The sequence below is a fragment of the Triticum urartu genome, chromosome 1A, assembly GCF_056163025.1.
Source record: "Triticum urartu cultivar PI428250 chromosome 1A, HENAU_Tu73, whole genome shotgun sequence".
Classification (NCBI taxonomy): Eukaryota; Viridiplantae; Streptophyta; class Magnoliopsida; order Poales; family Poaceae; genus Triticum; species Triticum urartu.
The window spans coordinates 526,249,470-526,266,419 of record NC_141873.1 but is presented as its reverse complement, the minus strand read 5'-3'; the positions used below and the strand labels follow the sequence as shown (position 1 = coordinate 526,266,419).

Below are 16,950 nucleotides of genomic sequence, written 5' to 3'. Positions count from 1 at the left end.
TAAGTTTTTGCTTCTTCACATGATGTTTGCTATTCTTAGATGTCATTTTCTTTTGCTTTGCTTGCTGTTTGAATAAAATACCAAGATCTGAAATTATTAAATGTTAGAGAGTCTTCACATAGTTGCATAATTATTCAACTACTCATTGATCTTCACTTATATCCTTCGGAGTAGTTTGTCATTTGCTCTAGTGCTTCACTTATATTATTTTGAGAGTCTTAAATAGCATGGTAATTTGCTTAAAATCCTAATATGCTAGGTATTCAATAATAATAAAATTCTCTTATGAGTGTGTTGAATACTAAGAGAAGTTTGATACTTGATGATTGTTTTGAGATATGGAGATGGTGATATTAGAGTCATGCTAGTTGAGTAGTTGTGAATTTGAGAGATACTTGTGTTGAAGTTTGTGATTCCCGTAGCATGCACGTATGGTGAACCGTTATGTGATGAAGTCGGAGCATGATTTATTTATTGATTGTCTTCCTTATGAGTGGCGGTCGGGGACGAGCGATGGTCTTTTTCTACCAATCTATCCCCCTAGGAGCATGCGCGTAATACTTTGCTTTGATAACTTCTAGATTTTTGCAATAAGTATATGAGTTCTTTATGACTAATGTTGAGTCCATGGATTATACGCGCTCTCACCTTTCCACCTTTGCTAGCCTCTCTAATACCGCACACCTTTCGCCAGTATCATACACCTACCATATACCTTCCTCAAAACAGCCACCATACCTACCTATTATGGCATTTCCATAGACATTCCGAGATATATTGCCATGCAACTTTCCACCATCTAGTTCATTATGACACACTCCATCATTGTCATATTGCTTAGCATGATCATGTAGTTGACATTGTATTTGTGGCAAAGCCACCGTTCATAATTCTTTCATACTTGTCACTCTTGATTCATTGCATATCCCGGTACACCGCTGGAGGCATTCATATAGAGTCATCTTTGTTCTAGTATCGAGTTGTATCATCGAGTTGTAAATAAATAAAAGTGTGATGATCATCATTCAACAGAGCATTGTCCCAAATAAAAAAAGGAAGGCCAAAAAAAAGGAAGGCCAAATAAAAAAATTAAAAAATTAAAAGGGGCAATGCTACTATCCTTTTTCCACACGTGTGCTTCAAAGTAGCACCATGATATAGCGAGTCTCATATATTGTGCTTCAAAGTAGCACCATGTTCTTCATATAGAGAGTCTCATATGTTGTCACTTTCATATACTAGTGGGAATATTACATTATAGAACTTGGCTTGTATATACCAATGATGGGCTTCCTCAAAATTGCCCTAGGTCTTCGTGAGCAAGCAAGTTGGATGCACACCCACTAGTTTCTTTTGTTGAGCTTTCATACATTTATAGCTCTAGTGCATCCGTTGCATGGCAATCCCTACTCACTCACATTGATATCTATTGATGGGCATCTCCATAGCCCGTTGATACGCCTAGTTGATGTGAGACTATCTTCTCCCTTTTTGTCCTCTCCACAACCACCATTCTATTCCACCTATAGTGCTATGTCCATGGTTCACGCTCATGTATTGCGTGAAGATTGAAAAAGTTTGAGAACATCAAAAGTATGAAACAATTGCTTGACTTGTCATCGGGGTTGTGCATGATTTAAATATTTTGTGTGGTGAAAATGGAGCATAGCCAGACTATATGATTTTGTAGGGATAGCTTTCTTTGGCCATGTTATTTTGAGAAAACATAATTACTTAGTTAGTATGCTTGAAGTATTATTGTTTTTATGTCAATATTAAAATTTTATCTTGAATCTTTCGGATCTGAATATTCATATCACAAGTAAGAAGAATTACATTGAAATTATGCCAACTAGCATTCCACATCAAAAATTATTTTTTTATCATTTACCTACTCGAAGACGAGCAGGAATTAAGCTTGGAGATGCTTGATACGTCTCCAACATATCTATAATTTTTTATTGCTCCATGCTATATTATCTACTGTTTTGGGCAATATTGGGTTTTATTATCCACTTTTATATTACTTTTGGGATTAACCTATTAACTGGAGGCCCAGCCCAGAATTGTTGTTTTATGCCTATTTGAGTGTTTTGAAGAAAAGGAATATCAGACGGAGTCGAAACGGAACGAAATCAACTGGAGAAGTTATTTTTGGAAGGAAACACACCTGATGGACTTGGACCCCACGTCAAGGAAGAAACGAGGTGCTCACGAGGGTGGGGGGCGCCCCCCCTAGGGCGCGCCCCCCTGTCTCGTGGGGCCCTCGTGGCTCCCCTAACGTACCTCCTGCACCCATATATACCTACGTGACCTAAAACTTCTGGAACGCAAGATAGATCGGGAGTTCCGCCGCTAGAAGCCTCCGTAGCCACCAAAAGTCAATCGGGACCCTGTTCCGGCACCCTGCCAGAGGGGGGATCCCTCACCGATGGCCATCTTCATCATCCCGGCGCTCTCCATGACGAGGAGGGAGTAGTTATCCCTCGGGGCTGAGGGTATGTACCAGTAGCTATGTGTTTGATCTCTCTCTCTCTCTCTCGTGTTCTTGAGATGATACGATCTTGATGTATCGCGAGCTTTGCTATTATAGTTGGATCTTATGTTTCTCCTCCCCCTCTTCTCTCTTGTAATGAATTGAGTTTCCCCTTTGAAGTAATCTTATCGGATTGAGTCTTTAAAGATTTGAGAACACTTGATGTATGTCTTGCCGTGGATATCTGTGGTGACAATGGGATACCACGTGCCACTTGATGTATGTTAAGGTGATCAACTTGCGGGTTTCGTGACATTGGGAACCTATGCATAGGGGTTGGCACATGTTTTCGTCGTGATTCTCCGTTACAACTATGGGGCACTCTTTGAGGTCCTTTGTGCTGGTTGAATAGATGAATCTGAGATTGTGTGATGCATATCGTATAATCATACCCATGGATACTTGAGGTGACATTGGAGTATCTAGGTGACATTAGGGTTTTGGTTGATTTGTGTCTTAAGGTGTTATTCTAGTACGAACTCTAGGGCTGTTTGTGACACTTATAGGAATAGCCCAACGGATTGATTGGAAAGAATAACTTTGAGGTGGTTTTGTACCCTACCATAATCTCTTCGTTCGTTCTCCGCTATTAATGACTTTGGAGTGACTCTTTGTTGCATGTTTAGGGATAGTTATGTGATCCAATTATGTTAGTATTGTTGAGGGAACTTACACTAGCGAAAGTATGAACCCTAGGCCTTGTTTCCTAGCATTGCAATACCGTTTACGCTCACTTTTATCACTTGCTACCTTGCTGTTTTTATAATTTCAGATTACAAATACTATTATCTACTATCCATATACCACTTGTTTCACCATCTCTTCGCCGAACTAGTGCACCTATACAATTTACCATTGTATTGGGTGTGTTGGGGACACAAGAGACTCTTTGTTATTTGGTTGCAGGGTTGCTTGAGAGAGACCATCTTCATCCTACGCCTCCTACGGATTGATAAACCTTAGGTCATCCACTTGAGGGAAATTTGCTACTGTTCTACAAACCTCTGCACTTGGAGGCCCAACAACGTCCACAAGAAGAAGGTTGTGTAGTAGACATCAGGGGGCGCGCCCACCACCCTCGTGGCCAGGTGGCAGCTCCTCCCGCGGTAATTTTTGCACAGTAAATCCTCAAATATTCCCGAAAAAATCATATTAATTTGGCATGGCATTCTGAGAACTTTTATTTTCGGGATATTTTTATATTGCACAGATAAGTCAGGAAACAGACAGAAAAAAAAACTATTTTTACTTTATTTGTACTAATTAACAGAAAGTATAGAGAGGGTACAGAAGTTTGTGCTTCTAGTTTCATCCATCTCATGCTCATCAAAAAGAATCCACTAACAAGGTTGATCAAGTCTTGTTAACAAACTTATTCCGATAATCATGAAACCGGAGAAATTTTGAATAATACTAAGTTACCTCAACGGGGATATGCACATTCCCTATAATAAGTATATCATATTTCTTTTTGACAGTAGGAAGAGGAAATTCAAAACCTCCAATTATAATCGATGGAATTTTTCCAATGGAGTTGATACTATGAACTTGTGGTTGTTTCCTCGGAAAGTGTACCGTATGCTCATTACCATTAACATGAAAAGTGACATTGCCTTTGTTGCAATCAATAACAGCCCCTGCAATATTAAGAAAAGGTCTTTCAAGAATAATAGACATACTATCATCCTCGGGAATATCAAGAATAACAAAGTCCGTTAAAATAGTAACGTTTGCAACCACAACAGGCACATCCTCACAGATACCGACAGGTATAGCAGTTGATTTATCAGCCATTTGCAAAGATATTTCAGTAGGTGTCAGCTTATTCAAGTCAAGTCTATGATATAAAGAGAGAGGCATAACACTAACACCGGCTCCAAGATCACATAAAGCAGTTTTAATATAATTTCTTTTAATGGAGCAAGGTATAGTAGGTACTCCGGGATCTCCAAGTTTCTTTGGTATTCCACCCTTAAAAGTATAATTAGCAAGCATGGCGGAAATCTCAGCTTTCGGCATCTTTCTTTTATTAGTAATGATATCCTTCATATATTTAGCATAAGGATTTGTTTTGAGCACATCAGTTAAACGCATACGCAAAAAGATAGGCCTAATCATTTCAGCAAAGCGCTCAAAATCCTCATCATCCTTTTTCTTGGATGGTTTTGGAGGAAAAGGCATGGGTTTCTGAACCCAAGGTTCCCTTTCTTTACCATGTTTCCTAGCAACAAAGTCTCTTTTATCATAACGTTGATTCTTTGATTGTGGGTTATCAAGATCAACAGCAGGTTCAATTTCTACATCATTGTCATTACTAGGTTGAGCATCATCATGAACATCATCATTAATATTTTCATTAGGTTCATGTTCATTACCACATTATGTTTCAGCATCAGACATAGAGATATCATTTGGATTATCAGGTGGTTCAGCAATAGGTTCACTAGAACTTTGCACAGTTCTATCATTTTTCTTTTTCTTCTTTTTAGAAGAACTAGGAACATCAATATTATTTCTTTGAGAATCTTGCTCGATTCTCTTAGGGTGGCCTTCAGGATACAAAGGTTCCTGAGTCATTCTACCAGTTCTAGTAGCCACTCTAACAGCATAATCATTTTTCTTACTATTCATTTCATCAAGCACTTCTTTTTGAGCCTTAAGTACTTGTTCTACTTGAGTGGTAACCATAGAAGCATGTTTGCTAACAAGTTTAAGTTCACCTTTAATATTAGCCATATAATCACCCAAGCGTCTAATCATATAAGCATTTTCTTTTAATTGTCTACCAAAATAAGCATTGAAGTCGTCTTGCTTAAACATAAAGTTATCAAACTCATCCAAGCACTGACTAGCAATTTTAGTAGGAGGGACTTCAGCTTTATCATATCTATAGAGAGAATTTACCTTTACTACCTGTGTCGGGATATCGGGATCAGGAGGTTCTTCAGTAAATAAAGAATTGAGATCATATGTTTCTTCAACAGGTTGTATATTAAGACCATGTATTTCTTCAATAGGAGGTAAATTCTTAACATCTTCAGCTTTAATACCTTTTTCTTTCATAGATTTGTTTGCCTCTTGCATATCTTCGGGACTGAGGAATAGAACACCTCTCTTCTTCGGAGTTGGTTTAGGAATAGACTCAGTAATTGGAGCAGGAGTTGGCTCAGGAGGTGCCCAATTATTTTCATTTGTCAACATATTATTCAATAGAATTTTAGCTTCATCCGGTGTTCTTTCCCTGAAAAGAGAACCAGCACAACTATCCAGGTAATCTCTGGAAGCATCGGTTAGTCCATTATAAAAGATATCAAGTATTTTGGGTTTCTTAAGAGGATGATCAGGCAAAGCATTAAGTAACTTGAGAAGCCTCCCCCAAGCTTGTGGGAGACTCTCTTCTTTAATTTGCACGAAGTTGTATATTTCCCTCAAAGCAGCTTGTTTCTTATGAGCAGGGAAATATTTAGCAGAGAAGTAATAAATCATATCCTGGGGACTACGCACACAACCAGGATCAAGAGAATTAAACCATATCTTAGCATCACCCTTTAATGAGAACGGAAATATTTTGAGTATATAGAAGTAACGCGATCTCTCATCATTAGTGAATAGGGCAGCTATATCATTTAACTTAGTAAGATGTGCCACAACAGTTTCAGATTCATAGCCATAAAACGGATCAGATTCCACCAAAGTAATTATATCAGGATCAACAGAGAATTCATAATCCTTATCAGGAACACATATAGGTGAAGTGGCAAAAGCAGGGCCAGGTTTCATTTTATCTCTAAGTGATTCTTTGTTCCATTTAACTAATAACCTCTTAAGCTCATATCTATCTTTGCAAGCTAAAATAGCGGCAGAAGATTCCATATCAAAAAGATAGCCCTCAGGAATAACAGGCATATTTTCATCATCACTTTCATCATCGTATTCAGATTCAATAATTTCTTTTTCTCTAGCCCTAGCAATTTGTTCATCAAGAAATTCATCAAGGGGCACAGTAGTATCGGGCATAGAAGCAGTTTCATCATAAGTATCATGCATAGCAGAAGTGGCATCATCAATAACATGCGACATATCAGAACGAATAGCAGAAGCAGGTGTAGGTGTCGCAAACTTACTCATAACAGAAGGTGAATCAAGTGCAGAGCTAGATGGCAGTTCCTTACCTCCCCTCGTAGTTGAGGGATAAATCTTAGTTTTTGGATCTCTCAAGTTCTGCATAGTGTCCAGCAGATATAAATCCCAAGTGACTCAAAGAATAGAGCTATGCTCCCCGGCAACGGCGCCAGAAATTGGTCTTGATAACCCACAAGTATAGGGGATCGCAACAGCTTTCGAGGGTAGAGCATTCAACCCAAATTTATTGATTCGACACAAGGGGAGCCAAAGAATATTCTCAAGTATTAGCAGCTGAGTTGTCAATTCAACCACACCTGGAAACTTAGTATCTGCAGCAAAGTGTTTAGTAGCAAAGTAATATGATAGTGGTGGTAGCGGCAACAAAAGTAAAGACAGCAAAAGTAATGTTTTGGGTATTTTGTAGTGATTGTAACAGTAGCAGTGGGAAAGTAAATAAGCGTAAACCAGTATATGGAAAACTCATAGGCACCGGATCAGTGATGGATAATTATGCAGGATGCGGTTCATCATGTAACAGTCATAACATAGGGTGACACAGAACTAGCTCCAATTCATTAATATAATGTAGGCATGTATTCCGTATATAGTCATACGTGCTTATGGAAAAGAACTTGCATGACATCTTTTGTCCTACCCTCCTGTGGCAGCGGGGTCCTATTGAAAACTAAGGGATATTAAGGCCTCCTTTTAATAGAGAACCGAAACAAAGCATTAGCACATAGTGAATACATGAACTCCTCAAACTATGGTCATCACCGGGAGTGGTCCCGATTATTGTCACTTCGGGGTTGCCGGATCATAACACATAGTAGGTGACTATAGACTTGCAAGATAGGATCAAGAACTCACATATATTCATGAAAACATAATAGGTTCAGATCTGAAATCATGGCACTCGGGCCCTAGTGACAAGCATTAAGCATAGCAAAGTCATAGCAACATCAATCTCAGAACATAATGGATACTAGGGATCAAACCCTAACAAAACTAACTCGATTACATGATAAATCTCATCCAACCCATCACCGTCCAGCAAGCCTACAATGGAATTACTCACGCACGGCGGTGAGCATCATGAAATTGGTGATGGAGGATGGTTGATGATGACGACGGCGACGAATCCCCCTCTCCGGAGCCCCGAACGAACTCCAGATCAGCCCTCCCGAGAGGTTTTAGGGCTTGGCGGCGGCTCCGTATCGTAAAACGCGATGAATTCTTCCCCTTTATTTTTTTCTCTCCGAAAGCAAATATATAGAGTTGGAGTTGGCGTCGGAGGGCATCCAGGGGGCCCATGAGGTAGGGGGGCGCCCCCCACCCTCATGGACAGGGTGTGGGCCCCCTGGTCTTCATCTTTGGCGAGGATTTTTTATTATTTTTTCTAAGATGTTCCGTGGAGTTTCAGGTCATTCCGAGAATATTTGTTTTCTGCACATAAAACAACACCATGGCAATTCTACTGAAAACAGCGTCAGTCCGGGTTAGTTCCATTCAAATCATACAAGTTAGAGTCCAAAACAAGGGTAGAAGTGTTTGGAAAAGTAGATACGACAGAGACGTATCAGCAGTCCTTCAACAAAATCCAAGGTGACCATCTCCCATGCTTGGTTAGGTACAGGTAACGGCTGCAGTAAGCCCGGGTATTTCACATGCTCTGGTTTTGCCTATTTACACACTGAACACTCCGATATGTAGGCCTTCACCGTCCTCTTGAACTGCGGCCATGCGAAGTGCTGTTTGACACGGCTGTAAGTTGCTTGTATTCCCGAATGCCCTCCCAAGGCACCAGAGTGGAGCTCCTGCAGTATTCTCTGCTGGACTGATGTGTTGTTACCTATCCACACACGCCCTTTATAGTGAATAAGGCCATCCTGCACTTTAAAGGGGCCAACCAGAGTTGTTCCTGCCTTTGCAGAAGATAACATGTTGGTGCATTTTGAGTCCTGGGCATAACCCTGCTTTACCTCATCTAGCCACCGCGGCACACAGACTGAGATGGCGCATGCAAGTGCATCTGGATGACGTGATAGTGCATCCGTTGCCTAATTCAGAGCTCCTTTCCGATACTCAATTCGGTAGTGCAGCCCAAGTAACTTCATCATCGCCTTTTGTTGCCATGGGATAGTCAGCCGCTGCTCATCCATGCAGGCAAGGCTGCGGTGGTCCGTTCGAATGACAAACCCATTGGTCAACAGATATGGTCGCCATCGTTCAACTGCCATGAGCACTGCCAAACTTTCTTTTTCATAGGTGGAGAGAGATCGCAGTTTTGGCCCCAGGGTCTTGCTTAAGAACGCAATTGAGTGGTGATCCTGCATTAGAACTGCACCAATTCCACGGTCCGAAGCATCAGTTTCGACCACAAAGGGTTTTGAAAAGTTGGGCAGTGCAAGGACCGGTGCAGTAGTCAGTGTCGTTTTCAGTGCTTGGAAGGACTCTTCATGTTGTGGTGTCCATTGAAAGACCACCCCTTTCTTAAGCAACTCCGTTAGAGGTCGACTTATAATGCCAAAGTGCCTCACAAACTTCCGGTAATACCCAGCCAAGCCAAGGAATTGGCGCACCTCTTTGGCTGATTGTGGGATTGGCCAATATCGCACCTTATCGACGTTAGTTGGGTCTGTTCTCACCCCATCTTCACTGATGACATGCCCCAGGTACCGCAGTTGCTTGTAGGCAAACACACACTTGCTTCGCTTCACTTTCATTTGGTTCTCTTTCAGAGTCTGAAACACTGATCGCATAAGCTGAATGTGTTCTTCCAAGGTGATGTTGTACATTAAAATGTCGTCAATGAAGACTAGAACCCCTTTTCGCAAGTACGGCTTCAACATGATATTCATCCCACCTTGGAAAGTTGCTGGTCCCCCTGTCACACCGTATGGCATCACCTTGAACTCAAAATGGCTGTGATGCGTTTGAAAGGCTGTTTTTGCTTCATCCGAAGGTCTCATGTGGATCTGATGATAGCCTAAGCGCAAATCCAGACTTGTGAACCACTTGGCTCCTTGCAATTCATCCAAAAGCTCATCAATCACGGGTAGGGGCTACCTATTCTTGATAGTGATAGCATTAAGATGGCGGAAATCGATGCTCCCCATCTTTTTTCTGCACCAAGAGCACAGGGGATGCGAAGGGGCTACGGCTGACTTGAATGATCCCTTGTTTCAACATGTCGGCCACTTGCGCTTCGATCTCATCCTTTTGCGTCGGGTTGTATCGATAGGGTCTGATGTTGACCGGTGTCGCCCCAGGCAGCAAATCGATTGTATGATCGAAGGACCATTGGGGTGGCAATCCTCGAGGATCTTCGAACAGTTCTGCAAATTCCTCCAATAAAGCTGTCACCGCCTTTGGAATTTCGGCAGCCTCAGCATCCTCTTTAACTGAACACAACTGCACCACTCGCAGCACTGATTCCTGAGCCTGCAGAAGCTGCAACTCAACCGTTGAGATCGGTGGACATTCCTGAACCGAGGCTGAAACTCCGTGCAACTGGATAAACTGGCCCTGATGTTGAAAAACCATATACTTGCTGCCCCAGTTGACAGTCATGAGCCCTCGAGATTCCTGCCAGTCCATTCCCAAAATCACATCATAACTACCCAATGGAAATAGTTTGAAAGTTGATCGGAACTGATGCCCTTGAATTTGGTACTCACAATCTGGTAACTCAGCGTCACAAGTGGTCACTGCACCATCAGCCACCTTCACTCTCAGTTTCTTGGCCATAGGCTACACTCCAGGCCAATCGCTGGCAATCTCTGAGTTGATGAAGCTATGCGAAGAACCCGAATCAACCAGCATCAGCAAGGTCTTGCCATTCATCTTGCCCAGCATTCTGAAAGCCTTAGGTGCTTCTGTCCCCGCAATGGCAGCCGCAGACAAGAGGCAAAGATCATCTTCCGAAGTTCCCTGAGACCCCGGCGACTCTGGCGTTGTTGGTGGTGTCAGCAGACCCACCAGTTCCTCCACAACATGCAAAGGAACCGTAACGGTGCACACATGACCTGGCCCTAGCGTTCACCGCACGTGAAGCAGAGCCCGCGTGCCTTGCGATAAGCCCGCAGTGTCCGGAGTTTGTCGTCCACTAAGGCGCTGGCGATGGGAATACGTGCCGATTCTGGACTTCGTCTTCCATCGGTCGGAGGTGTCCCTGGCGAGAGGGTTGCGCTTTTTGAAGTGCTCGGGATCGAGGGCAACACCACTGGCAGAGGAGGCCGCGCTGAAAAGCGCCCAGTGCGAGCACTTGTAGCCGCTCCGCGAGCCGCTGCCACTGCCTCATTCTCTTGTCGCGTTAGCTCCACCACCTCTTCCTGTAATTCAGCAAGAGCGACAGCAGTATCCAAATCTCGCGGACGATGAAGCATAACAACTATTTTAATATCATGTTGCAACCCTTCCAAGAAATGAGTGGTGAAAAACAGCGGATCCCATGACCCGTGGTGAGCCAGTAAACTATGCATCACCACATTGAACTGCTCTGCATATTCTAACACCGTCCCATGCTGCTTAAGCCGAGAAAATTTGCGAAGGAGTTGTTGGAACTCAGACCTGCCAAATTTGTCTAAGACAGATGCAACAAAAGGATCCCAACTAGTGAATTTAACATGAGCCTGAGACCACTCTAACCACAAGGCTGCTGCTCCAGTTAAATTGACCACAGCTGTATCTACCCAGACCGAAGGATCCACTGCCCCTATCCTAAAACATGCTTCACAACGAATTTTCCACCCCGTGGGATTGTCCCCATTAAACTCCGGGCATTCAACCCTAGTAGTGCCCGATCTACCACCAGAGAACCCACTGGTGTTGCCCTGTTCATATGGATTTGGAATAGGAACGGAGGGAAAGGGTGTCCGAAAAGTACCATTGGTCGGGACCGGCGCCTGGAGGATTGGTTCCCCAAGCGGCAGGACCCGATTTGGTGTTGCATAGCGGCGGCCAATCTGCCCATGGTCGTCACCACCTGCGCCGGAGTCGAGCAACGGCGCGTCTGCCGTCGTCGAGGATGAGTGACCCGGCGCCTTCCCCGATGCGTTCGCACCGAGCGCGATCTTGGCGAGCTGCGCGCGAATTTCCCCAGATCTTCTTGGAGACGCCCGACAGCCGCATCCACCCCAGGATGCCAGGCCGACAGATCGTTGACCACCGGCTCGAGAGATTGCAGCAACGGCTCCATCTGCCACACCGCTGGCTCAATCTTGTCGAGGGAGCGCTGGATCCCGAGCAGCGCCTGCGCGATGCTGCTCCTCTCCTTGGCAGCCTCCTCCATCTGCTTCTGGAAGTCTAGATCCGCCATGATCTGCTTGAGGCTGCGAGTCTTCTTCTTCTCCAGATCGGCAGCGGCGGAAGAAAAAATTTTGGGTGGGAATTTGAGGCTCTGAATACCAGATGATACGGTCCTGGGTAGAAATCTCTCGATCTATCTCTCAATTGCCAAGTTCAGAGTACAGATAAGTAGCTAAGAGGTCGAATCAGCAAGAAGGGGATTGGGATTTAGAGTCTGGGGGGGGGGGGGGGGAGGAAGGATACATCGCCCAATGGCGCCGCCAGTTTTCTGATCCAACGATACCCTAACTCACACCCACTCCTGATATATATATATATATATATATATATGGTTCACCTGCTCCAGGTCGGTCCGGTGACGCGCGAGCTGGGCCTCCTCTCCCGCTTGGGCCTGGGCTGGGCTGTAGCGGAGCCGGCCTTGGGGTCCGCCACTGTAGTTCCCGTGACAGTTTCCCACCGACGCCAATATCCACGGCAATTGTTAAATTTGAGTACGGTGGGTTACTACTGTTACCTTTTTTTTTAGAAGGGTTACTACTGTTACTTCTTTTTTTTGAGAAAAGGTTACTACTGTTACTTGTGCAGGCAGTAGCTACAGTTTGTATAGATATTCCTCGTACGGGCCGTGTTGGTTGTGCTAGACAAGCATCAAGCCCAAGCTGGTCCAGGCGCGTAGCTACAGCTAGTCCTCGACAGTAAAAGGAAGGAGCCAGCCCCAAAACATTAATCTGACCGGATCGGTGCCTCCTACCCGTAGCACTCCAGTACCACCGGTACGCGGTCAGTGTACCGGCGGCCGGCCGGGTGAGCGAGAGCGCCACCGTGAGCGGTCGGCGTCACATCACGCTTTTCCCCGCCGCGGGCCCTCCCGGCGTAGGCATATGCATAGGCACGGGGAGGGCTGGAAGTGGGAACTGGAGACGAGCTAAAGCCCGCGCGTCCTCTCGTCTGGGTACCAGCGCAGGGCGGCAGGCACTAGCTAGGCGATACGGCTCCACGATCTCGTCCCGTGTACCCACCCTATCCCATCCACTCTAGCGGCAAGCCCCGCCGGAAATATAATCATTCGCAGGATCGGGATCTTGGCGTGAGCTGCTGGCCGCACCCGCCCGCCCCAAAAGCCGCGCCAGCCAGCCCCGCGAGCGGGAGCGGGACGACGACGACGACCGCTGCCACCCCCACCGCCGCAGCGGCGACGAGAGTTTTGAGGCAGGCGAGGTGAGATACAAGTGATGATTTCCCCACCGCCGTTGGTTTCTTCTCGCGTCTCGTTTTGCTCGTGCCCGTGGGACGCTGGCCTAGCTTGTTGCCTTGCGCCCGGCCTCGTCGTAGACAAGCCGGGGGAATCTTTTTCACGCCCCTCCCTGTTGCTGCTTGTGCGCGGTCATCACATGCCACAGCCCACAGGCGAGGCGAGCGAGAACACGCGTGCGTTCCCTTCTCCTACCCACCTTCCCCGCCGCACGCCGCTGCGCTTCTCTTCTTCGCTCCTTCTCTGCTTCCTGTTTTTTCACTGTTCGTTCGTTGGGGCTGGGGGTGGGTGGGTGGCATTGCTTGCCTGAAAAGCTCGTCCGGGGGAAAAGGTTTCCTCTTCCGGGCTTCACGTAGGTGGCCACAGGCGACGCTGCCCCTCGCTTCCTTTCACTGATCCGACTGCCATCTCCCACCCACCCACAAACTCCGCCGCTGCCGCTGCCGCTGCCTTGGCGCTACGCCGCTGGCTCTTTTCTGTTCGGCCTCCTCTTCCTCGCCGCGCGCCTCTCTAAAAGGTTTCGCCTCTTTTACCTTCCGACGAGAAAGAGACAGAAACTTATCTTTTGGGGCGGTTCGGTGAATGCTTTTGCTTTCTTCCTCAACCTTCTCCCCGTTTCAGTTTCAACTTGCTCCCGTAGCTTCCGGCTTCTTGTTTACGCACGCTGTCTCAACTCACCCGCAGGTCGACGCCATGGCTGTCGTCTCCTCTGTTCTTGCAGTTCGTCGTACGATTTTGTGTTTTATTTGCCGAATCTTGAGTTCTTGACGCGTCGTTCTTCGCGCAGGTAGTAATAGGATCGGTCGTCGCGCCATGGGGCGGGCCATGCGGTGGCTCAAGAAGGTGCTCACCGGCGGCGGCGGCAAGAAGGAAGGGGCCAAGGAGCCGAGCGCCGCCGTGCCGCCGATCGAGAGGAGGAGGTGGAGCTTCGCCAAGGCCAGGAGCAGCGTCGCCGACGCCAGCCGCAGGCCTTCCGTCACCGCCGTCGTCGCCGGCGAGCTCTCCCAGGCCAGGCCGTGCGGCTGCGGCCAGGCGCGCGAGACGGAGACGGAAGCCGCCGTCTTGATCCAGAAGGCCTTCAGGGGCTACCTGGTACGACCCTGTCCATGCTTCTCTCGCATTTCTCTTTTCCTTTTCTCTCACACAAACATCAAGCTGAATTTTGTGATGAACACACGTTTGAAGCTAGGCCAATTTTCAGGCATTTCATCTGCATCATCTCTTGAAAGATTAACAGTTGTAAACGGCGATGGAATGCATAGATGAATAGGTGAAAGGGATATTGGTAGATTCCTCTGCATCTGCATTGGGCAGCAGATTTGACTTCACTGTGCGTCCCGTTGCATCCGATGGTTGCTGCCTTCTCGTTAGCAACTGCTCATTGTTTATTAATCTGCTGCTCCTGCTGCCGCTTCGAATTTATTTATGTTTATTCCCACAGTTCTGCACGTCGTGACACAAGCCTAGTCGGTGCACTCGTCATCATCGCACTTATTAAACCTATCAAACACTAAAGAAATGTGTCAAAGATTTGAAATTTGTACTACCGCGACCGGCAGGCCAGGAAGGCTCTCCGCGCCCTCAAGTCGCTGGTGAAGCTGCAAGCGCTGGTGCGCGGCTACCTGGTGCGGAAGCAGGCGGCCACGACGCTGCACCGGCTGCAGGCGCTCATGAGGCTGCAGGCCTCCTCGCAGGCCCTCAAGAACCTCTCCTCCTCCCGGAGGTCCATCGAGCAGGTCCGTCAGAATCCCTTCCCGCCGCGCATCGTGATTCTTCTTCTGGTGATGAACCGCATTTCGTCTGGCGAATGAAAATGAAGCTGAAAATTTGACGCTTGATGATTGTTTGTTGTTGTTGCGTAGGAGCGGAAAACGTCGGTGCCTGTGGTGCACCGCCGGAGGCTGTCGGAGGGCGGCGCCGGGGACGACCGCAGCCCCCGGATCGTGGAGATGGACACGTGCCAGCTGCGGTGCCGGTCGTCCCGGATCGCGGGCCGGTACGCGGCCGCCGACCCGCAGGCGCCGCCGCCGTCCTCGCCGCTCGCCTACTTCTGCAAGCCGCCGTCGCGGCTGCAGCTGCGGGAGCTGGAGCCGCAGCAGCCCAAGACGACGCAGAACACGCCCCGCCTCCCGGCCATCGTGCCCGGCGGCTCGCCGGCGAAAGGCCGGCCCTCGTGCGGGGGCGGGCGGGAGTCGAGCAGCCCGCGGTACATGGCGGAGACGGCGTCGTCCGTGGCGAGGGGCCGGTGCCAGAGCGCGCCGAGGCAGCGGCACGGCAACAACAACCCCGCCGCCGCCTTGGCCCCGGGCCTGGCGCGCGGCGGGTCGAGGAAGGCGGCGCCGCAGTCGCAGGACAGCTTCAGCTTCAAGAGCTCGGAGGCGTGCAGCCGCGTGGAGGACTACTCCGAGATGAGCGACGAGGTGACCAGGGACTACTACCTCGACCAGCTCTGGTGATGATCGCCCGGCGCGCTACTAATCAGGGCGTGGAAGCCATTAACATCGTCGTCTCGGTATATAGTTAGTAGGAGTATCATTCAGGATTAACAAAATGCTTAGCAGTAGTTGTAGTTGATGGCACGGCACATCATCATCGTCATGGTCATCCGATGTTAACCGCCATTGTAGCAGCTCGGTGGAGCGAGCATGGCATGCCAGAGAGAATGGGAATAAAATCCGTTCTGCTTCCGCGAGACCATTTGGGGGAAAACGAGGCCGCGCCAAAGCTCATGAACCCCACCACCCTCGTCTCTGCTCTGCTCTGTCCCGCCACTGCCAGCCTCGATGTATCAATGGTGACACCGACGTCCCCCCCTCTAGAAAACAGAGGGGGTAGTGCAGAAGACATGGAAGCTGGGACGAAGGGAGTTAATGGATACTGGCAGTGAAGCCAAAGGTTTCTTGTGGTTGTTTGGAGTACGCACTGCACTGCACTAGAGAACTGCAGCGCCACTGAAGCGCACCGCTTTGGCTTAAATGTTGCCGTGCCGTGCCTCTGCTGGAAATGGCAGTAGTACCAGATGGCCGGGCTGTCCCTTGATGTTGAGGTGGTGGGGTGGTAGAGAAGAGGAAGCTTGGCGAGGTGCATCAATGCTGGCGCAATTCCGGACGATCCAGCGCGTCCCTTTCGTCCCCAGAATCTCTCTCTGCGGGCGTCAATGTGACCGACGGGAAGGACACATACGGTGCAGGGCGCCAGTTTCCCACCATCGTAGCTTGCCCAAGACGGGGAGTACGTGCGTACAATAGCACGCGTTCGGTGGCCATCGCAGGCAGAAAAAATAGCATTGACACGTATATGTTCATTGCTGATCACTGATCACGTCGCTGCAGATCGGTTGCGCTGCGTGCATCTCGGCAGAGTGTGGAGGTTCAGATTACAGCGCCGGATTACGCGCGAGGTAAAGCAGGGCCGAGGCCACAACGCTTGTTCGCAGCTTTACCTGCTGCGAAATTTTTTACTACCTGTCGTCCTCGCCGGATTCGGATCTCCAGAGATGCCCGAGCGCTGAGCCCCTGATGGATTGAAGCTCAAGTTGAAGAGGACACGGGTCGCAGCTGTCAGTTTTTGGGTCGGAGCAGACGGCTCCAGTCCAGAGAGATTGATCGATGGATCGGACGGAGAGACAGATGGGCTCGCGGATTTGTTTTTACTCGCCGCTGCCGGATCTGGATCTGTATCTGCGAGGCCGCTTTTTGACACAAGACGGGCGTCGTCTCTCTCTGCC

At 47.8% G+C, this 16,950-nt stretch overlaps 2 protein-coding genes across 5 annotated transcripts; one reads left to right on the top strand and one right to left on the bottom strand.

Annotated features, from left to right (window-relative positions):
- Nucleotides 1-9,751: 9,751 nt before the first annotated feature.
- LOC147992202 (uncharacterized) lies at nucleotides 9,752-10,411 on the bottom strand. The gene has a single exon (XM_087538963.1). It carries the CDS (start codon nucleotides 10,409-10,411, stop codon nucleotides 9,752-9,754), a length of 660 nt encoding a protein of 219 aa, XP_087395089.1.
- A 2,334-nt stretch (nucleotides 10,412-12,745) lies between these two features.
- On the top strand, nucleotides 12,746-15,915 carry LOC125537436 (protein IQ-domain 26-like). Of its 4 annotated transcripts, XM_048700764.2 has the most exons (5): nucleotides 13,230-13,740; nucleotides 13,845-13,907; nucleotides 14,011-14,315; nucleotides 14,783-14,959; nucleotides 15,086-15,915. In XM_048700764.2, the coding sequence occupies exons 3-5, from the start codon at nucleotides 14,037-14,039 to the stop codon at nucleotides 15,677-15,679; spliced, it is 1,050 nt and encodes a 349-aa protein (XP_048556721.2). In that variant the 5' UTR covers nucleotides 13,230-13,740; nucleotides 13,845-13,907; nucleotides 14,011-14,036; the 3' UTR covers nucleotides 15,680-15,915. The 4 variants fall into 4 exon arrangements, with proteins under 4 accessions (XP_048556718.2, XP_048556721.2, XP_048556719.2 ...); XM_048700761.2 differs by lacking the exons at nucleotides 13,230-13,740; nucleotides 13,845-13,907 and adding an exon at nucleotides 12,746-13,189; XM_048700762.2 differs by lacking the exon at nucleotides 13,845-13,907.
- Nucleotides 15,916-16,950: the final 1,035 nt, after the last annotated feature.

Bases quoted from the DNA above. Each gene is read 5' to 3' on its own strand.
- LOC147992202 (XM_087538963.1), bottom strand. From the start codon at position 10,411: ATGGCCAAGAAACTGAGAGTGAAGGTGGCTGATGGTGCAGTGACCACT.
- LOC125537436 (XM_048700761.2), top strand. From the start codon at position 14,037: ATGGGGCGGGCCATGCGGTGGCTCAAGAAGGTGCTCACCGGCGGCGGC. The intron at 14,316-14,782 runs GTACGACCCTGT...CGCGACCGGCAG, and splicing joins AGGCCTTCAGGGGCTACCTG to GCCAGGAAGGCTCTCCGCGC. The intron at 14,960-15,085 runs GTCCGTCAGAAT...GTTGTTGCGTAG, and splicing joins CCCGGAGGTCCATCGAGCAG to GAGCGGAAAACGTCGGTGCC.